The following is a 23600-nucleotide window of genomic DNA, read 5'->3' as shown; positions in this document are numbered from 1 at the left end:
CTGCTTAGCGGGGATCGATCCCCACTGAGCAAGCCGGAGTCCGCCAGGCAGAAAGCCCGTGTGAAAGTGGCCTTAAACTACAATGTTCAATAGAATGTGAGGACTGTAATTGCTGACACTGTTCTGACAATGCTAGTGATTTGGGATTCTCTGCCTTCAGCTGTTCTGAGTTACTGACTCTAAACAAGCAAATGCAGCTCATGAGTGCAAGTAATATGGATTTGAATCCCCTAAAGTGGTTCTAAAGCCTAAACATTTTTTACTTTTAGGCCCCTTTCACACATACGGTCCGTTTGTCTGTTTTTCATCCATCCGTTGACGGATGAAAAACAGACATCAATGCATCTCTATGTAAAAATGGATGACAACGAATGATCATCCGTTAAAATCCGTTTTCATCCGCTTCCGTCAATGTCCATTTTTTGGAACGAATGAATGCCCTATTTTTCATCCGTCAAAAAAGTGGATTAGGCGAAAAGCGGATGTAAACGGACAAACGGACCGTTTTTCATCTGTTTTTTGCATTGGTAGTGGATGTAAAAAGAAAAACGGATGAAAAACTGATACATTTTGACGTGACTGAACTGATGAACTGAACGAACCGTATGTGTGAAAGGGGCCTATTGCATTCCTTATAATATGGTAAAAAATGGCTAGGCATCAGCATCCCCTCCCTTTTACTTACCTGAGCCCTTATTCGACCCAGCGCTGTGCATGTCTGTATGGTTGTTCTCCTTAGGAAATACAAGCAGAACAGTGATAAACCCTTCCCACCCCCCTCATCCCCAAGTTTAGACTGTTTCCTATGGTCTGGGAGCAGCAACATTTTATGATGTTTTCTTATCCTAAACTGATGGCCGTTGAGTCCCCCTCTGCTGGGCTTGCCCTGTCTTGGTCTTCCTGCTTTAATCAGAGGGTTCCCTTTTTATGGTCCCTGTGTGTTGTAGACATAAAACAGTTTTTTCACTTTTTTTGTTGTAATATCTTGTTTTTATTTTTCAGAGCAGTAATGGATCAGCCTCCTGGCGGCCAGGAAAGTCCTGATTATGAAGACACACTGGCACAGAGCAGGTCTGGGAGTAGCTCTGCAAACTACTCAAGTGATTCATTTGAATCCACTTCAGATGAATCTAGCTGGAATTATGAAAGTGATTCATTTGAATCTTTTACCAATGAACCCGTTCCTAACTATGAGAGCGATACATTTGAATCATATTCACTTGTGAAATCTCATGAAGTTTTGTTTTCTGAAAGCACCAGCATCACATCAGAAGCAGCAGAGGAGGTCTGGGACAGGACTGATACAGGTATTCTAACGCTTACATAAGTAAAAGCTGCTCCAAATCTAGTTTTGATAATAACTAGAGATTAAAGCAACCCAACTTTGCTTTCTTGATATTTTATAACTCAATTAATGACAGTTCACAAATATTACTAATTACCTAAAGGGAACTAACAGCAATATCGAAACCTGTTTTTGCTTTCCTTCTCAAAATACTAGTTGCCTGGGTGAAATGCTAATCCACTAAATCAAATGCTTTCTGAATCACTGACCCAGAAAGGATACAGATCCCAAAAAGAGTGAAGGTTGGACTCTTATCTACATACTTTTGAGTTGATTATTGAGAAAGTGCTGTTGCTGTTGATTCAGTGTGACAGCTATGTAAATGGTATTTTAAGAAAGAGGTCACCAAGAGAAGCCTACTGTACAGAATTCCTCAGTACAGGTTTCCAAATTCAAAATTAATCTTGTGGTTTCTCTATATAGGAAAAATTACCATGTGATTTCCCTGCGGGCCACGTTTTGAAGAAGGTGCATGCACCTTTTTCTGCGGGAAACGCGAGCACAGCAGCCCACTGAAATGAATGGGCTGCAGTGCCCGCACAACGCGCTCTGCAGAAACAAATAGATGTAAACCTAGGGTAAAATGTAAAATCTCATGTCAGTGTGTTCACGTGCCATTCATTTCAATGACATCCTAAAACGTGATGTGACGCGTGTCACTTAAAAAAAGATCCAAACTTTTTTGGGCAATGCGCGCATTGCGTGATTGCAGCACGATTTGTCGTGCGGCAGAATTGTACTGCGTGTTTAGGTGCCATTGAAATTAATAGCACCTGAACACGCTGATGTGTGATTTGACATTTTAACAGCGAGTTTTGAAATCATGGGCAGAATCGCCATTCCACCCGTCAAACAAAATGCCTATGTGTGAACGGAGCCTAAAGTACAGGTTAACTCTAATATAAATTTTCACCCAAACTCCCTATTGCTTCCTTGCCACAGACCTCAGTAGCAGAGTAGCAGAGTAGCTTTTCCTCTTGTAGGGGGCCCGAGCACACAGGGGGGCCCACACGGGGGGGGGGGAGGGAATTAGTGATGGCCCACAATTGCAGAACTCTACCTCCAGCAGCTGGTCTCTCCCCTTCTCCCTGCTGCCAGCTTTTATCTGCTGAGAAAAATAGTTTTCCCTCACTAATCCCCCCCCTCCCTTTGTGCCACCCCCCCTTCCAACCCTAATGTTAGCTCTGCTCCTAAGTTTGTTATCTCTGTAACTTTGTTTCTCTCCCTCTGTCTCTCTGATCCCGGAGCTCCAACTGCCCAGCCTGTATATTTTTTTTTCATCTCATCTTCATTTTTATTTACTAACTCAGTTTTTTCTTTTAGATTTAGAGCCCATTCACATTAGCGCGACTTGTCAGCCTGACAAGTCGCGCTCGGTCGCGGTCCATTGATTAGCACAGAACCCGTTCTAATAGGAGCGACACAAGTCGCTCCGACTTAGAAAAAGGGTCCTGTACTACTTTGGGGCGACCTGGAGGCGACTTGCATAGACTTCCATTATGTGAAGTCTCTGCAAGTCGCGCCGAAGTCGCGGTGTACAGCGGTGCACACGACTTCACAGGTCGCCCCCCAAAGTCGTGTCGCGCTAGTCTGAATGGGCTCTTAGCAGGAATTCTGTGAGTTATGTTGTATTTGTGTCTGCTAATAATGATTTTATTGTATTTTTAGTGAAATATAGCTTTAATATTTTCTTGGGGGGGGGGTTGGCAGGTAGTCTGTAGGCGCCCGCGATTTCTATCAGCAGCCCTGTTTACCTGTCTTAATATATGGCCCACTCATGCCTATGTAGGGTGACTACAGTTGTGTTAATTGATTATTCTAATTAAGAGCCCGAATCTACTAGCGGTTTTGTATGGTTACTGAGTCTTGTGATATGTTACATAATAAGACATGGGTCTGCCAGTTTTATTGCCTCGCAAATAAGATCACATATCCAAACATCTAACTGTATGTCCTTGTGGATTTCTGTAGAGAACGGCTTAATTGAGAAATGGATAACAATACTTGCAAAAAAAAAGCTTCAGTCAGCAAATTCTTCAAGACCTCCACTTCACACAGGTGAGTAATACTTTCACTGTGGGAGCCCTATATTTGAACATCTGTGCACATTTGTGTTGTTGCCACAAGAGAAAACAATTACTGAAGAATAAAGGTGATTAAAACTGGACTTTTAAAGTGGTAAAAAACAAAACAAAATGCAAACATTTATTATATTGAAACTTCTCATTTCTTAGATGTAGTGGCTGCATTAGTTTTCTTTTTTAGGCTTTCTATCCTCTACTTTTACCTGGTGATTTGGCCCGTAAAGTTAGGTACACACAGACCAGCAGGAACCACCTGACTTTAATGGCCCTTACACACGATCCGAAAATCGGATGAAAAATACCGCTTTCGTACGCTAATCTAATTGTTAGTATACAATTTTCGAGAGCCAATCACGACAATTCATCCAATGGGACAAGCAGGAAAAATATTCTTGTACAATACCAGATCGTACGATTTACGTTTAATCAGTGCAGTTGTCCTTCGAAAATACAATACAAATGCACTACAACACATGACATCACTTCTGAATTTTTATTCTCTCGTATGAGAATTTTCATCTCTTTAGTAAACGCTTCATTTTTGATATTGATATGAGACTAGCAACCAAAAAAAAAAACGGAAGATCTGTCATTTGATTTTCAGATCGTGTGTACAGGCCATTAGTCTGAGTGTACTACTGTCTGTTTAAGAGAAGCTACTCTAATGACCAGCTTCTGTCAAATGGTCATGTGGTAAAACCAGCTTTCTATCAGTGCATGCATCCTGTGGCTAAAATGCTGATTGGTGCGGTCAGAATACAATGTCATGTGTCAAGTCGCACAACAAGTCGCAATAGTGGAAACAGAGCCTAATACAAGAGGTGTGGTACTGGCCTGATCACCGGTGAAAACAAAGGGAAAAGGTTTAAAATAGAAAACTGATGCAGCCATTATATACAATGATTGGTAAGCTGCAATATATTATTACATATTTGGTTTTGGGTTTAATACTGCTTTAAGCCAGAGACTTATTTTTAAGAGTGTTGGCATCAAGGACACTACCTAATCAATAACATGTACGTTTATTACACTTTTACAGTGAATTATTTTTAATGAAGGTCATTGGATTCTGCTCAATATTTAAAACAAAAGCTTAAATATGACAACATGAATGGTTAAGTATTCTTTGTAAAGCATTGCTGAATATATTAATGTTCTAGCATTGCAAAACATGAAAAGCTATTATGTACTGTATTAAGCAGAGGTCTTATCCTTTTCTGAATACATCTTAATTGCTGCATTGTGTATGCTGTGTATAAGTTACTCTTGTGTGTATGTTCATTTTATTTTATATAACTTTTTATTTATGTACTGTGTGTATATATTATGTACTGAGAAAAGAGTATTATCCTAAATAACAATGGTGTACAATAATAGAGTTCAGAAAGTACCTTTCAGTACTGAAGTGTTTCTATTTCTTTTTCTCTCACCCTGCACTTTCTGTATAGTTTAATCATACCTCACCGTTTCAAAGTCTTCTTTGAACAGCTTTCCCAGTATTACAAAGCATCTGGCCAAGGTCTTCTGAATTCTTCCAAGTTGTACCCATACATGTGTGCGGTGGCCTCCATTCACATCAGCGGGAAAGCCAATTTGTCAGCCTTGCTAATTGATGAAGGCATCCGTTTCAAATTTTAATACCAGTGCTGTCAGTTACTTAGCACTTAAATGTTGCCATTGCGTACTTTTTGAAATATTTAATTTTGCAAAAATCGACTTCCAGGTAAAAATGCCTGCCCTGGCCTCTTTTTTTCTATAGACTGTTGTTCTTTGCAAAAGGCTTCTGAAACATTCAGCACAATGTAAATGAGTAAAATATTTTTCTATACCCTTTCTAGACAGAAATAGATCTAATACTGTAGTTTTACATCTACATCTGTGGTCAGTATCATGCCATGTACTTATTTTGTTTCAAATTTTAATTGGAACATAATCAGTTATGTGGGTAATCTTCAATCAGCAAGTGTATTAAGCACGTGCTTATGTAAATTTTCCTGGTGCTTTAATGGTCATCCCTTAGGGATTTGTTTTATTGTTTGATGCACAGCCTTGATTACATCCTAATTGTTTTTTCAATAAATTGAAGATGACCTTTGTTAATAAATTCAGCTACATAATTAAACTGGAGTTGTAAATAAGGGATGAAATAGGTGCATTAGGGCATTCATTGTTAATATAATGGGATGGCATTATTACTTTACCCATTACAAGTTTTGAAAGATGCTTTCATTGTTCTTACACTGATACAAGACTTTTGCATGTGTTCCTGTTGAAGGGATGTCTGCCACAGTTTCAGACATTTTTAACAGTACAGTATGGTTCCTTACTTTTTATGGCATACCTTTTTAAATAAAGAATTAAAAAAAAAAAAGCAGTACAGTATGCATAAACATGCTTTTTTCTTTTGGTGTATATATTGTATTTTTATATGTTTTCTTTCTTTTTTGTTTAATTCTAAAAAAAAGAAAAGATTCCAGTGTACTACTTTACACTGTATACAATCAACATTTCTATCCCTTGTGTTTCTACAACTTCCAATTCCAAAATAGTTGGAACGCTGTATAAAACCTACATAAAAACAGAGTGCAATGATTTGCAAATCTCATCAACCCAGATTTTCTTCACAATAGAAAATAAAAACATATAAAATGTTTAAACTGAAAAAATTGATGGCAGCAACATGTCTCAGCAAAGTTGGGACAGGGCACGAAAAAGCTGGCAAAGTAAGTGGCGCTAACCAGGAAAAGCTGGAAGAACATTTTCCAACTAATTAGGTTAATTGGCAACAGGTCAGTAAAATGACTGCATATAAAAAGAGCATCTTAGGGTCCTTAGCGGTGCGCCCGGCAGACTCCGTTTTGCTTAGCGGGTATCAATCCACCGATCCCCGCTGAGCAGGCAGATGACAACTCCGTCTCCACTTAATTTGCAGAGATGGAGCTGTAAGATCCCGGCTCTCCTCTATAGGAGATCGGATGAAAACGGATCGCCTGTCCGTTTTCATCCGATCCTCCAGACAGATGGATAAAAGGGTTTCCATCCGTCTGGATGTCATGGACCGGATCGGATACCAGCGGGTGTCAGTGGACATGTCTCCGCTGACATCTGCTGCTCCATAGGGGTGCATGGAGCATCCAATCAGGTCCACCTGAAAAACTGACAGTCGGACCTGATTGGAAAGCCTGTGTGAAAGGGGCCTTAGAAAGTCAGAGTGTCTCAGAAGTAAAGGTGGGTAGAGGTTTGCCAATCTGTGTGAAAATCTGTTTATGTTGAACAATTTCAGAATAATGCTCCTCAATGTAAAATTGCAAAGACTTTAAATATATCATCATCTATAGTATATATTAACATCAGCAGACTGAGAATCTGGGGAAATCTCTGTGCGCAAGAGACAAGGCCAAAATATAATATTGGAGGCCCCAGATCTTCTGGCCCACAGATGGCACTGCAATAAAAACAAGCATGATTTTGTGATGGACATCACTGCATGGGCTCAGGAATACTTTCAAAAATCAGTGTTCGTGAACACTGTTTGCTGTGCCATCCACAATTGCAAGTTAGAGCTCTGTCATGCAAAAATAAGCCATATCTGAACATAATCCAGAAATATCATCATCTTCTCTTGGCCAAAGCTCAGTTAAAATGGAAAGCTATTCTGTAGTCAGACTCATCAACATTTATTTTTGGCAGCCATTAACATTGAGTTCTGTGGAGTAAAGAGAAGATCTTCTGCATCTTACCAATGCTCAGTTCAAAAGTCTACATCTCTGATAGTATGGGGGTTCATTGGTCCCTCTGGAATGTAATGGAATATTTTTCAGGAAAGGCTTAGATACTGCTCTATGACAACTGCGTGGATTAGTAGTAATAGTGTCCGGGTGCAAAATCGGCATGCCTGCAGCCCAGACCTTTCACAACTAAAAATATTTGGCACATTTGGGAAATAAAATTACAACAAAGAAGACACAGACAGGACTGTTTTGCAGTTAGAATCCTATATCAGGCAAGAATGGGACAACATTCCTCTCCTAAAACTCTGGCAATTGGTCTCCTCGGTTCTCAGACATTTACAGAGTTTTAAAAGAAGAGGGGCTGCTACACGATGTTGCTGGCATTATTTTCAAAATTAGCTTTTTTTTTTTCTTGAAATGGTATATTTTCTCTGTTTAAATGTTTCTATTGTGAATAAAATTTGGGTCTCTGCAATTTGCAAATCATTGCATTCTGTTTTTTCATGTATATTTTACACAGTATCCCAGCTTTTTTGGAATTGATTTTGTACAATAGGATTATAACCACTGGACCAGGCTTGTGAGGAAGTGGCCTTTGTTCCATTCAACATGGGTAGGTACCTCCCCATTTTGTGGGCATGTGGCCTAGTATGGTTCAGGAAGCAAAGCATGGTCATTTCCACTCATTTCCTGGTCTGCCAGGCTCAGATAAGAACCTTGTATGGATTTTTAGGGGGTTTCTTTTTTTTTTTTTTTTTGCATAAGGTTTCACTTAAAATCCATACTCGCAATGTTTTAGTTTTTTTTTTGTGTAGCCCCCCCCCCTTTAAAATTCATAATTTAGCTTTAAGGGCCCATGCAATTTTTTTTAACACTGTCCCCTTTTCCTTTGTTTACATTCAACTGTCATTTGTGAATCTGGCTGTTAGCTGAATGGTTTTGGTAGTAATAAGTCACCAGTTGTTAAGATGCCGGTTGGTGCCAGCTTCCTGTCAACCAGTACCCCCAAACAGGAGCTGTCACATTATGAGTAGTAATATCGGTGCTTTTTCACTAAATGTTTAGTTCTCATTGCAACCTGGAGGTCTGGTCTACGATAACTGCTAAATGTTTTAATTCTAAATTTTGTACTCTCTTTAACCACTTCCCGACCACAGTAGACTACAGTTTGGGCCGGCTGAGCAGAATCGTGCGTGTGTGTGTATATATACAGTGTATATACATTATTTTATATATATATATATATATATATATATATATATGAATCTGCTTGTGATTCGTCACAGCACATGCCTTTCACCAACTCCCGGCCAATGATGGACTACGTGCACCCAGTGATCGGCTCTGAACGTCCTCGAACACAACTCTGTGAATGTAAACAACACAGAGCTGTGTTCAGTGACAGGGGATCTCATTGTTCTAAGCAGGGAATTAAAACACCTAAAACTCCAGTAAAAACAGCACACTGTACCCACACAAACACTTGTTAGGCACACATTTAACCCTTTGGTCGCCCTAGATGTTAATCCCTTCTGCCCAGTGTCATTAGTACAGTAATCACTGTACTTATGTCACTGGTGATGTCAGTGGCAGTTAGTTCCTCCCAGCGCCTGTTAGTGCCAGATTGTCTATCGCAATTTCGCGGTCCTGCTATAAGTCGCTGATCTCGCCGCCATTACTAGTATAACAAAATATAAACTATATATAGTATACTATATATCCCAGGGCTTTGAGATACTACAACTTTTACGCAAACCAATCAAATTACACTTATTGGGATTTTATTTTGCCAAAGTCATGTAGCAGAATACATTTTGGCCAATATTTATTGAGAATTTTTTTGTTTATTTTTTATGGAATATGTTTTATAGCACAAAGTAAAAAATATTTGTTATTTTTTTTTTGTTTTTTTTTAAATTGTCTGTTTTTTTTCGTTTATATAATTAAAAAATAGAAACCCAAAGGTAATCAAATACCACCAAAAAAAAGCTCTATTTTGTGTGAAAAAAATGATATAAAATTTTTTGAGTGCAGCATTGCATCACTGTGCAATTGTCAGTTAAAGTTGCACAGTGCCAAATAGCAATAAATTGCCTGGTCATAAGGGGGTAAAACCTTCCGGAGCTGAAGTGGTTAAATGCTGAGTGGCTAAACCATGACATAATTGACTTTAAGGTAATAGTGCATGTTTTTATGTCATGTTTTTATGCAGTTACCGCATTTGCTGTGTTTACCTGTAGTGAATTGACATTTCAAAGGTTGCATGCAAAATTTCATATAAAACACAAATATTTGCTATTTATATTATGTTATATGATATTTATAATGATAAACATTAGTGAATTGACCCCAGAGTCTCTCTAAGGAATGACGTCCTTATTGGATCTTTGAGATGCCAGCTTTACACTCCAGTAATGGAAAAAAAAAGTAGTTTACATTTAGCGGGGCTGGCTGTGATTAAGCCTGGCTTTGTTCAGTCAGTCTAAGAGCTTTTTCACACGGGGGGACTCCGCGGGCAAGTCCGCCTGCCTAGCGGAGGATCTGTATGCTAATGCCCGCTGAGCAAGCGGATGACAGGTCTGTGTCCCCTCTGTTTATGTAGAGCGGACATGGACACAGCCCGCTTTTCTCTATGGGCAGTTGGATGTCAATGGACCGCCTGTCCATTTTGAAATCTGACTGTCATCTGATCTGATCTGCCAGACGGATGGGGAATGGATCCCCCATCTGTCTGTTTTTAGTGGATCCGATGTCGGCTAGTTTAAACGGACACATGTCCATTTTACATCCGCCGCTCCAAAGAGAGCAATGAATGGTCCAGTCGGTTCTGCCTAAAAAAACTGACAGGTGGACACGATGGGTCCACCGGTGTGAAAGGGGCCATATTATTTTCTCATATTATTCTTTTACTCAAACTACTTTGATCATACATTTGCTCTAAAGTGGAACTGTACTGAGACATTAACGTAAAAAACTGTTTGAACAGTCTTGCTGGATATATATAAAAAAAAAAAAAAAATTACAGAGAAGAGATACTGTACAGTGCCTTGAAAAAGTATTTATACCCCTTGAAATTTTCCACATGTTGTCATGTTACAACCAAAAACATAAATGTATTTTATTGGGTTTTTATGTGATAGACCAACATAAAGTGGCACATAATTGTGACGTGGAAGGTAAATAATAAATGGTTTTAAAATTTTTTTACAAATAAATATTTGAAAAGTGTGTAATTAAAAAAAAAATTGTATTCAGCCCCCTTTACTCTGATACCCCTAACTAAAATCTAGTGAAACTAATTGCCTTTTAGAATTCACCCAATTAGTAAATAGAGTCCACCTGTGTGTAATTTAATCTCAGTATAAATACAGCTATTCTGTGAAGCTCTCAGATTTTTGTTAGGCCCCTTTCACACAATCCGGTCCGTCAGGCGGACTCCGTTTATCTCAGTGGGGGATCGATCCGCCGATCCCCCGCTGAGCAGGTGGATGGCAGCTGTGTCTCCGCGCTGTGTGCGTTGGCACAGCTGTCAGGTCCCGCTGTTCTCTATGGGGGAATCGGATGGGAACGGACCGTCTGTCCATTCCCATCCGATCCCATCCGCTGCATGGATGGAAAATAGGGTTTCCATCTGTCCAGATATGATGGATCGGATCGGGGCTGGCCGGTGCATGTTCAGTTGACTACGCCACGACCATGGCTTATGTCATTCACCAAGGGGGCACCAAGGGTGTCCTTGCGGCCTTGGATGTCTCAATTCTTCGTTGGGCAGTGCGCTTTGTTCCAGCTCTTCCGCTGTTTCCTTTTCAGGTATGGAAACCGTGGCGGGCGGATTGCCTCAGTCGACAGGCCTTGGATGCAGGGGAATGGTCCCTTCATCCGGAGGTGTTTCTGCAGTTGTGCCTTCATTGGGGGCACTCCAGACGTGGACCTGTTGGCGTCGCATCTTCAGGATAGTGCTGCAGTTTGTGGCCCGCTCCCAGGACCCTTTGGCGGGTGCAATGGTGGCACCATGGATTCTGTCATGGGCAAGGACATTCGCTAGGTTCAACTTGAACGATGCCATGGAGTTTAGCATGGTCACTTGTGCACGGCTGCCGCCGGCATGGTCGTGTGTGTGTGCTCACAGATGGGCCAAGGTCAGCCTCAGCTGCGGTCTGCCTTTCCTCCTCCCAAGTTGCTGCCAAGAATTTTTAGCAGGATCAAGGCGGAAGGTATTCCGGTCTTTCATGGCGCCGGACGGGCCTCGCCGAGCTTGGTACGCCGGCCTGGTCAGGCTGGCCGCAGACGCTCCTTGGAGAATTCCGCTCAGGGAGGAGTTATTGTCTCCAGGGCCCATCTTCCATTCCGACTTTGCGGTCGCTGACTTTGCAGACTTGGCTATTGAATGCCAGGTGCTTAAGGACAGGGGTTTGGCTGCTTCAGTGATTCCCACCCTGCTTGCAGCGTGGAAAGCGACTTCTAGGGTGATATATATTGTCGTATATTGCGTGGGCTCCCCCTCACTCTTACTCAGTGGCCCAGATCTTGGCTTCTTCAATGGGGAGTTGATCACAAGTTGGCCTTCAGTACTGTCAAGGGTTGGGTTTCGGTTGTGGCAAATTTTTTCCAAAGGCCGTTGGCTGCCTGTGCCCTGGTGCGTGACTTCTTCCAGGGGTGGGACACTTGGTGCTTCCGGTGCGACCTCCATCACCCACTGGGGACCTTGATTTGGTGCAGTTGGTTCTTTTAGACCCTCTGTTTGTGAGTATTCTAGGGTATCCCCTGTCTACCTTATTACAGAAGGTGGCCTTCTTGGTTGCTGTCACTCTGCGTGCAGGTGTCGGCACTGGTGACATTGCCGTTCTCCCTATATGTTGATCATGGAGCCAAGTGGTACTATGAATCAACGAGAACTGCGTCCGTCAATGAACGATAGAGAAAACTGGATTTTTGACTTGCCGTGAAATCCTTTTCTCTTAAGTTCATTGACAGACGCAGTACCCGCCCCTCTATTTTGAGTTGGGTTGGTGTTACTTTCCTGACACTGCTTTGATACAAAACTGGCATCCTATGCAGGAAGAGAGAGGGTGTACCCTCCGGGACTGCCCATAGGCGTAGCCAGAACTTTTTTCTGCATAGTGTCCTACTCCTGTAGGGGGCAGTATTACTCTACTGATATGAATCAGAGAGAACTGCGTCCGTCAATGAACTTAAGAGAAAAGGATTTTACTGTAAGTCAAAAATCCAGTTTTTGCGAAGATAAATGGGCAAAAATGTCACTCTAGATGTGATAGTCATACCTAAAAGAATTGCTGCTGTAATTGCAGCGAAAGGTGGTTCTATAAAGTATTAACTTAGGGGGGCTGAATGCAAATGCACGCCATGCTTTTCAGATATTTATTTTAAATTAAATTTGAATACCATTTATCATTTTACTTCCACTTCACAATTATGTGCCGCTTTGTGTTGGTCTATCGCATAATATGTCAATAAAATACATTTATGTTTTTGGTTGTAACATCACAAAATGTGGAAAATCTCAAGGGGTATAAATACTTTTTAAAGGCACTGTACCTTTCTTGGGAAATTCACTTCATTGCAGTTTTAAAACAAAAAACTGGCTGTCTGTTAAGGGAGAAGATCAGATTTCAGACTGACTGATATACGCCATTAGCAGAAATCATGTGGCCAAAGGTCAAGGCCTTTGGTTTTGTGAGAAGTACTGGAAAGAGTGTTGGTGTAGTTGTCTCATTTAGATCAAGGAAGTAGCCAGGTTAGTAAGTGTACTGGTCTAAAGGTATACTTAACCTTAAATTATATTCTAAATCAGTAATATGTAGAAGCTGATCTCATGTCCTTTAAAGAATATGGGCACCTTTAGTTACTTTAACCACTTCCAGCCCAAGGACATCATATGACGTTTTGGACTTTGAGTGGTGATATCTGAATGATGCCTTTTGAGTGGAGGTATCTGAATGATGCCTGCAACTGCACGCATCATTCAGATATCATCTTTTGCAGCTGGTGATTCCCTGCACTGTATGGACAATCATAGCGGCAGTTCAGCTGCTTGATTTTTCTTACAGGTGGCGGGAGGGGATGTCCCCCCCCCCCCCCTCCCGTCTCTCTCCGGTGCTTCTGCCAGGCCGCCCGTGCAATCGGTCAGTCGGAGAAGGAATCTACCGGTGGCAGAAGTTCACCATAGAAAATACAGAGGCCCCTGATGGTCCCCATCAGTCTCTATGACTCTTGGGCAGCCGGGCGCGACGTTATGACGTCACGTCCAGCCTGGCAATTGTAAATACTGTCGTGGACTCGGCTGGAAAGGCTGAGATGTGGGACCTCACATCTCTTCATAAAGAGGACTTGTCATGCCCTATTCTTATGACAAGGGATGTTTACATTCCTTATAATAAGAATAAAAAATGCAAGTAATATACTCGCGCCTAGGTGCTTGAATATAATTAGTTTGGAAGCAGCAAGTATTCAAATCACTATCTAACTGGGGATGGTGATCTCAAGAATGTATACAAATGGTAAAAATACTGCGCTGCCCTATATGAGTGATAATAAACTTATAGTATGCAACTAGTCAGTGTGTGTGCACGTGTGAACATGAAACCAATACTGCTGTGCTAGGTTGCCATACTTGCTGATATAAATAAAATTGTTGAATATATCAATAAATAAATAATGGTATATAATAAATGAATTCGTATTAATACCTAAAATGCACGTGCCAACGTGTATACTTATAAAGTGCTATAAAATGATTTCTTGCAATAAAACATGTGAAAATACATAGCATATAAACATACAATCCAGTAAAAAAGTCCATACAGTGAAAAAAAGATGAGAAAGTGCAAAGGCGTGCTCGGAAAAAAAGTCTCTTAATAGTGAAATTGGGATCGTGTGTGCCGGTGATCCTTGATTGCTATCACTCTGTGCCAGAAAGGTAAGGTAGCACACTTACCAGACGATGTGGATTCTTATGGCGTACGCCGATAAGAATCTAAAGCGCTTATTCTGCTGCTCCTTTGGTGTGGATGGACGGATGGGCGTCTCGTTATGGATACGGGTGTGTATTCGGCATAGGAGAAAGAAAGGAAGAAAGGCTCCTCATAGTGTAGAAGGTTTTTAACCTTTATTCAAAAAGCTTAAAAGCACATCAATCTTCATAAAAACATCCGTAAAATGTCCATAAAAACCCCCAAACGACACTGCAGCTAAAAACTTGGACACTCCAAATAAAATCACTCCAAATGCAAAAACATGCGTGACACAACAAAAGAACTTGACCAACAAAAACACTCGGGTCAAAAGGTATTTTTTGCCACCGCTAATGAGCTCCTGTATTGCCTCGCGGCTGTGAAGAAACAGGATGCTGGCTCTCTCCGCTCGTAAGCGCCGTACCCGGAAGTGTGGGTTCCGGCGTGCGGTCCAGCTGCTGATTAATATTAAGAAGGGATTCAAAAAACATAGTCTCTCAATGCACTTTAGAATTTACCATAACAGAGACCCCACACTAGCAACACTTTGTGGGATTGATACAGTCGAATCGCATTGGAGAGGGGGTAACAGAAAAATAGCCATATCCAAGAATGAAACGTTCTGGATATGTGAATTAGACACTATACAGCCGAAGGGAATGAATAAAGATTTGGATATAAACTGCTTCATATCCAACTACTAACTGTAGAATATGTTTTTAAGTCCTAAAGTTTGACGCAATTTTAAAGCGTGACATGTTAGGTATCCATTTACTCAGCGTAACAATTTTTCACATCATACAAAAAAACGACTGCTATTTTATTCCTTAGAGTCTCTGCTAAAAAAAAAAAAAAACATATATAACGTAAATAAATTTCTCAAAAAAAAAATTATGATTTCTCTTTCGTTCATTGACGGGTAGGACACTAGGCAGGAAAAAGCTTTACTATTGGCAGATAAAAACACAGCACATTTTACAAAATTCCTACTAAATATAATAGCTTAACCTCTATTGAGTTAAAAAATAACAAATATTTGTAACTTTTTTTAAATGTTGCCTTTTTGCAAAATGGTGAAAATCGAACGTACGCAAAAATGTAAATATACAAATTTCCTAAAAAATCTGAAGGTTTTAATTTTTCCCTTACAGCTTTAAGAATTTGTAAAACACCCCCAAGCCATACATTTTCTGAAAGCACATGACCAGTAGGATAAAATGATTTATAAGGCCCCGCAATATTTGCGTAAATGTTTATCAAAACGATATTCTCTCAAAAAGTATACTAAAATCATTATTAACAGATACCAACATAGCACATTTTACAACATTTCTGCTAGATTCCTACTAAATATAAAAGCTTAATCTGTATTGATTTAATAAATAACAAATATTTGTCAATTTTAAATTGTGCCTTTTAAGAGCCCGTTCACACTGAGGCGACATGACTTCGGGGGGCGACCTGTGAAGTCGCGTGCACCGCGACTTCGGCGCGACTTGCAGGGACTTCACATAATGGAAGTCTATGCAAGTCGCTCCGAGGTCGCCCCAAGGTAGTACAGGACCCTTTTTCTAAGTCGGAGCGACTTGTGTCGCTCCTATTAGAACGGGTCCTGTACTACTCTATGGACCGCGACCCACCGTGATTTGTCAGGCTGACAAGTCGCCTGACAAGTCGCGGCAGTGTGAATGGGCTCTAAATGGTGAAAATTAAACGTACGTTAAAATTTCTCTAAAATTTTGGAGGTTTTCATTTTTCACAAACACATTTAAGATTTTGAAAAAGACCCCCCAAACCATACATTTTCTAAAAACGCATGACCAGTAGAATAAAAAGAAGGTGCTGCTGATTTTTTTTTTTAGCCCCACATTAGTTGCTTAAATGTTTATCAGATCGCTATTTTCACTGAAAAAAACGCTAAAAAAATTATTTGCACGTAAAACTACAACATGAAAGACAAAATTCCTGCTAAATTCCTACAAAGGCCTCACCCAATGGGGTGTGCTACATCGAATGCCCAGGGAGGGCTGTGTTTACCCGCATGCAGATGCAAAGTTGTTCTGTGCATCCCTGTGCATGCTGTCCTATTCATGTCAACTGGGATTCAGAGGCTGTACAAGACAGATTTGACATTCAGGCGGGTATAGGTGCATGGCCCAAAATGCAGACAGGGTGAGTTCAGGAACATACACCCATATGGAAGTCAAGTTGGAAACAATGGCTGTCTCGATAAAGCAACTGCATCCCAATTGATATGAATGGGACTGCACGGAAAACCTCTGCATTCTTGTTCAGTCGCTGTGTCCTAGTTGACATCATTAGGATTGCCTGCATGGAACACCTGTGCATACCTGTGCAGCTAAACATGGCCTCGCTGTAGTATGCTCCACGTGAACAAGGCCTTTGGTCTTGTTTAGACTTGTGGCTGGGGGTGGAAATAATGTGCGGTTGAACTGCGTTTTTACTGCCTGCCAAATGCCCCCTGCCCCTAAAGAGGAGCTCCAGTCTCTCCCCCAAAAAATTGTCAACAGCTACAAATACTGTAGCTGCTGACCTTTCATACAAGAACACTTAGCTGTCCAGGGATCCAGTGATGTCAGCCTCTGAGCTGATTTTTTAATTGTCTTTGGGTGCAAGTGTCAGCATCTTTAATAAGGGAAACCGGCAATAAAGTCTTCCAGCTTCACAGGCTGTTTCCTACTGCGAATGAGTGAGTCACGCTGCTCCTTGTGAATTGTCCTGCATTCTTCTGTGTGTGTCTCAGAAGGCTGCATAGGGAAGTAGGAGGGGCCAAACAGCTTTGCAGATTGCTGCAGCGATCTTACCCGGAAGTTGAAGTGGGTACCCTGGAAGTGGGAGCAGGTACCTGTCAAAACCAGGTACCCGCCCCCCCTCCCCCCCAAAAAGTGCCAAGTGTGGCAGTGGAGAAGGGGAGGGTGCAAACAAATGTAGCTTTCCCTTTTGGGTGGTGCTCTGCTTTAAGTTGTAATAGGCAGTGGACAGGGTGCTGATGCCCCGATGCTTTGTGCCCACAGGAACCTTAACCCAACTTGTAGCAATGTCATCCACCAAACACTACACATTAATGTCAAGGGGAAGCACCGCAAACTTCCCACAACCTTGTGCAATGTATGTGGTTGCGGTGCATTTGTTGTAAAAATGCGGTTAAAGCTGGCAGCGGGGAGGCGTCGCATTGCTTTCTCACCCCCTGTCAGTAGTCTCTGAAGCTCAATCAGGAGGAGGATTGGGCTTCAGAGGCAATAGAAATTTAGACACATGTTTAAATCTACCCTTACTATTTATTCTTTGTTTTACATTTTTTTTTTTTACAACTTTATACAGGTACATTTTTATTCTGAATCTTTTTTTTTTTTTTCAGGTGGGGGAGGGGGGGGGAGTTGGTCGATCGCTCTGGAGAGACATCAGGGGTCTAAACAGAGACACGTTGCATGCCCCTAACCCAGAGAAGCTCAATTTTTAATGTGTGTGTGTGTGTGTGTGTGTGTGTGTGTGTGTATGTATGTATATAATATCTATATATATATATACATGTGACTAACTCTGTCCGTGCCCTGAACGGAATTATTTTGGGAAACTCCGCCCTCCGCAGTAATTGTATTGTGACAGGGCTTCAAGTGGTTAAAGTGGGACTAAACCCCTTATATTATATTTAGGGCATGTTGTGATTGATAACTGTCACAGTTGCTTGTGCTCTCAACTGTCAAGCCAATGAATGGCTGATGTCATAACTGATCACATGGGCAGCACCATGGCAAGAGTAGATCAAACAGAGGCTACGATGGCAGCTTCCTTGGCTATAAACAATAGGAGGGCCCAGTGAGTTGCTGTCAAAGAGTGGCTCTGTTGCTCCTGCATCCAAAGTGGAATCACCCTAAGACAGGAAGTGTATTACTATTGAAAAAGGGTTTAATACTGCTTTAAGGCTTCTGGTATTGCATCAATCAGAATAACACAATGCTCATCTTTTATTTTTATCAGAAAATACCACATCATTTCAAGTTGTATGGTAATAGATTTTTAGTTACATAAATTACATGTTATCTTTTCAGTTGGTCATCCAAATTATACAGAGACAGAGTGTTCCCCATTGCTGTCTTATTGTTCCAAGAAGATTCAGCATCTGCGTCAACAGCCAACAATAACTCAAGAGAAAAAGCCACATCCAGGACAACACTGGAGTTCAAAAGATAGGCATCCTTCATGTTACATCCCCAGTGTGATAATGAACAGACTACAAATTCAGAATCTCAATGAAACTATGAAACAGGTATATAATGATTGTGGGTGAGGCAAGACTGTCTTATGTTTAACAGAAGATATAAGGGTGATGAACAGGTGACTGAAACAAGTACAAGTGAACATTTAGTGTCACTTCATACAAATGCACTGCTTTAATGTATGAGCAATCAGTAATATACAGTACATATCTGTGCTGTGTGCAAGCATTTTAAAGTATTGCACACCCTGTTTATGAAAAAGAGAAAAAAAATGGCCATGAAAGGGGTTATTTACTGAAACTAGAGTGCAAAATCTGGTGCAGCTCTGCATAGAAAACACTGTGCAGCACACTTCCAACACAAACACAATTGGGCAGATATGCAGCCTCACAGATAAAGGCCCACTTAAGTGAGGCCACATATCTGCTTACAGTCAGCAGGAAGGGGTTAACCTTCTAAAAGAAAAGTCCTGCCTAAGAGCAGTCACTATTGGTGATGTCTCCTATTAGTTATGTTATGTAGAAAAGCCTCTTCTGTCCATTCTCTGATCAAGTTTTCACTTTATTACTAAGGACTTAGTCTTTAGTAACAAAGTGTGGGTCTTAAGGCCCGTACACACGTACCGATCGTCGGCCGAAAAGCTTCGGCCGACGACCGATCTGCCGATTGTAGGCTTGTTAGTATGATGCCTCCGACAGCCGTCAGCGCACATTCTGCCGACAAGAATCTGTCATGCAAGCATTAAAATTTTTGTATGCCGACACCAGAGCGGCCGATTGTTCGCCAGTCAGTACAGAATTCGGCCGACAGACCGCAGATTTGCAAGACTGGGCATGCTCAGAAAAGAAAAAACACAGGGAAAGTTAACCATTACATGACATCACTTCTGCAGTCGGCTGTAGTCGGCGGAGAAAATTCTTGTGCTGTCTTTGCACTTTTCAACAGACACCGACAGCCCGGGGACAAAAGACGGCCGATCGTTCGCCGACGATCGGTACGTGTGTACGGGGCTTTAGTCCCACACTGATTGTCCCCTTATCCAATTAGTGTTAGTTCAGTGGCCAACAAGGGCACTACCATTTCACAGGAGCATTGAGTAGCAATGTAACATCAGTCTGTTGCATATAAGATTTTTTTTTAGCTGTTGCAGGCACTTTACTATGGCTGATGAGTTCTCTTTTAGAAGGTTTTTATGTGATTCATGTGAAAGCCATCCTTGATACTTCTAGAAGAATCTTTTGTGGTCACGTTCAAATCATTGGTTTTACTTTTATGAATTTTGGTTTAATAACTCTTATCTACCTTTGAATAATTATTTCTAACGTTGTTTCAAGTAATAAAATATAGAGGTATCTACGACAATTATTGCAGTGTATAGAACTTTTCGTAAATCAAGCCTAGACAGCTTTCTCAAAAACTTGCCAGCAGTTTAACATTGAGCAATTGTTCACGCAGGGATTACCCATTAAATCTTCTGATTATTTTTCAAATATAACAGCATAAACAGGCATCAGTAACTTGTGTCAGTTACAAATTGATCAACAGATTTGATTGATACATTGACTGCAGCATAATATTAATATGCCGCTGACCACCAATAGCAAAGCAATAGGACTGGATTTCCTATCTGCACCCCTGGATTTAGCCTCCTGGACTATACGGTTAGCTTCCCGTTATGATAAGTTTAGGTTTCCTCAAAGGCCAGAAGTCAGGAGGTGGTGGGGCCTGAGATGTTAGTGATGTCCGGAAAACCCCAAACTGTGGAGAGAATGGGTGAGTTGGACTAAACACAGTGACACCCTCCTTTTCCCCAGCCTTTGCAAGTTGGTTATAGAAACATTAAGATTAAGTTTTTTCTCACTGCAATCCACTGTTTGGGTGACAAAGCTTGCATCCTGTGCCACCATTTTGATCCTTCTCAGCTGTCTCTTCCAAGTTTAGCAGCCAGCTCCCAATGACATGCTGGGCCTGTCCTCTGAATGCTTTGTTTATCTGGTCATGCAGTCTGCGGGGAATCATGACATCAGTATCCCACGAGGTTTCAGGACAAAGGACACATAATTTCGTTCTAGGCAAGAATAACGGCAGGGCACAGAACAGAGTAAGACTAAAAATAACAAAAAAAAAAAAACGCATTTGTGATCACAGAGATTAAAATGATGCATAAAAATTGCTAAGATTAATCTCAAAATGCTCCAATTAGAATTTAAAGAAATTTGTCTCTGTGAAGAGCTCCCAAAGTGTTTAAACATAGGGTGGCAGCTCCTACCTGTGTGTTTAAAGGGGTAATTACTTAATATACCTGCTCCAACAATCACTCTGAGTCTGCTGGCGCTTAAGCCCCGTGCACACGGGCCGAATGCCGGCTGACATTGGCCAGTTAATAAAAGAATGGCTGACATTCGGCCCGTGTGTATGGCACCCTGTTTGACAGAAGCCCGCCATTTGGTTGGCTTCTGTTGGACGAGCATGCTGGAAAATCAGCAGCCAACCGACTCCCGATCAGCACTCTCAGCAAATGGCGCTGATTGGGATCTTAGAACACCAATCTGAGTGTTCTGGCAGGGGTGCTGTCCCCCTGTGAGAACACAACAGCTCAGCGGGGGAGATGGATGTACTAATGTTGGATCGTTAATACAGTGGAGCCACTGTATTAACGATCCAACATTAGTACATCGATCTCCCCCACTGAGCTGTTGTGTTCTCACAGGGGGACAGCACCCCTGCCAGAACACTCAGATTGGTGTTCTCAGATCCCAATCAGCGCCATTTGCTGAGAGTGCTGATCAGTCTCTGACCGTTTTTTTTCGTTGAACCTGCTGGGTTGAAAGGAAAAAAAGAATATTGTGTACAAGGCTTTAGATTGTTGTCCTGGTAACTGGTAAATCTCTGTACAGGGTGAGGCTGACTGCAATATTCATCATAGTGCCAGGTTTATGACTGGGAAGACTTGGTCATATTGAAGAGTCTCTGGGATTCATGCCACCCTGTTGCCAGATAGCTTAGCTCTACTACTATTACTTTAGGCATTAAAGGAGGCCTGCTGTGTGATAGTAGTGGTAGATTAGAAATGCTGATTTCACTTCTGCTGACGTTTAATTTATATTACCCCTTACAACATCTGTCTCCTTATTCTGTGGATGCTTACTATTGCTTGGAGAAGAACCATGATCGAAAATGCTGGGTGTGGGAATCTATGGATTTACAGAATGAGCTTACTGAGCTTATTTTCTCAAAATGAATATGTGGAATTTCCCTGATTGCATATATTTTACTTTGATAAAGCTATCTAAGTAACCAGAGACCTGGCACATGCATCATTTTACTTTCCAGAGTTCCCTGAGAGCTCCTGATCCTGGATAATTCTGTAGACAGTAGGAGCCCTTATTTGTAATCCAAAAGGCACACATTTTGGAGCTGGGATGAGGGTTGACACAAGTTTTCTGACTGAAGTCTCTTAGCTACTTTGAGGTTTTCCAGTCATTTTTATAACAATGCCCCTCTTACTGATTTTATCCAATTGGTTCAGCATTCCTAAATTGGAGTCAAACTAGGAGAATTAATCTTTTCTTTGGAGAGATGACTTATTAGGGCATTCACTTTTTTTTTATTTATCTTTTTTTATTTAGGTCATACAGACTAAGATGCATGACCCAACCTCCTGTCCAGATTGTATCCATAAGCAGGCAGAGCTGACCCAAAGTCAGTTTGTCAGGATGAGGAGAACTAAACTGCAAGCTGATTTAATAAAAATGAAATTGGAGGAATACTCTTACAAAAAAGTAAGATTATATTTGTGTAAATGTGTGTATAGATTTAATAATGGCCATATTCTTGAAACACTTGAGCTTGAATTACTTCTTTCTCAATGCTTTTCTTTTTCTACTAGGTAGGGAGGTCATCAGCCAAACAAGATTAAATGTAATATAGAGAGTGATACTTATTGAATTATTTGTGTGTCACACATTAGTATAATGTCAGTGAAGAGAACTAAGTAAAGGTTTAAAAGGGTGTGAGACATATTTGAGTACAAAAGGATGCATTTATAATTTGTAAATCTCTGTGTACGTATCTGTGATTTACTCCTTACATATTGCTGTGCATTTCATCTATTCTAATGTTCTGTTTAACGTTGTGTTCTTCTTAGACATACTAATAGCGCTCTTTTAATACCCTCACAGGATCTGATGACTTGCATTGGAGAAATTCACCAAACCCTGCCCAAACCCTCAGATGGTTGCAGTGCCATCTGGCAGAGACTGTGCACAAGTGTTAGAACATAACATAATCTATGTCCTTTTGCTCTTCTCGTTTTTTTTCAGAACAGTTTTGTGTTTTTTCTATTTGTAAATTGGAATGTAAAAAGAAGTTACTGAAGTTTGTGTAGTAAGAGTTTGGTGAATAATCACAGAATTAATTCTGCTAAAATTCTTTGATGATTTGATGGGGCGACCAGTTATGAACCATAGCTACTAACCTTTCAGCATGCAGATCTAAAACCCCTGTTGATTTTTTTTGGCTTACACTTGTCCTGAAGGTGTTGACTCTACAGAACCGTGGTTTGCAGAATGCAGAACAATGTGACATTTTATCAACTGAAATTGTATTTGTCATATCCAAATATATACCCAGAAAAGTGTCATGGTAAAACAATGAAAAACTAACATACATATATAAAAACCAGTATTAAAGTACATGAGTTTAAGGGGCGTGGCCGGGATGTGAAGTCGAGAGGACGCACAGCTGGTGAGCTCCGTTCATTAATGATCCTGCAATGTTTCTACCAGCGTTTTGCACCCCCAATCTGAGCTCTAAACACTGGCATCCTTTGCTGTATCCCCGCTGGCATTTCTCTGGCTCCTCCTATGTACCCGGCTAAGCCTCGCTCTGGCAGCGAGCACTCCCGGAGTCAAGGCTGCGACGGCCATCTTCCCTGCCAGATCTCCATAGCACACCATGTTGGCGGGCACGCAGACAGCGGCTCCTGCTGAGGGGGCTGCTGAACCCTCTCCCCCTGACCTTGCGGCTATTACTACCTGCAAGGAAGCCCTCACTGCCAAAATTGACTTCCTGTCAACCGATAATAGCTTTATCCGGAATTACTTGGTTACGTTTCACTCCAGCATGACAGAGGCAGAAGACCGGATTGCTCAGGTAGAGGACGTGGTCTGTATGGACTCCACGGAGCTGCATGCCCTGCAGAGGCGGATGAGGGCTCTCCAGGAGAAGGC

At 41.3% G+C, this 23600-nt stretch overlaps 1 protein-coding gene across 1 annotated transcript; it reads left to right on the top strand.

The window, feature by feature from the left end:
• Positions 1-1008: 1008 nt before the first annotated feature.
• Positions 1009-22670, top strand: LOC309559964 (uncharacterized protein C8orf48 homolog). The gene is made up of 5 exons (XM_082263441.1): positions 1009-1307; positions 3317-3403; positions 18202-18419; positions 21999-22151; positions 22551-22670. The coding sequence occupies exons 1-5, from the start codon at positions 1010-1012 to the stop codon at positions 22650-22652; spliced, it is 858 nt and encodes a 285-aa protein (XP_082119567.1). The 5' UTR covers position 1009; the 3' UTR covers positions 22653-22670.
• Positions 22671-23600: the final 930 nt, after the last annotated feature.

Source organism: Pelophylax lessonae, assembly GCF_965119305.1.
Source record: "Pelophylax lessonae genome assembly, chromosome: 7".
In the NCBI taxonomy this organism is placed as follows: domain Eukaryota; kingdom Metazoa; phylum Chordata; class Amphibia; order Anura; family Ranidae; genus Pelophylax; species Pelophylax lessonae.
The sequence above is the reverse complement of the archived record's forward strand: the minus strand, read 5'-3'. Positions and strand labels throughout refer to the sequence as shown.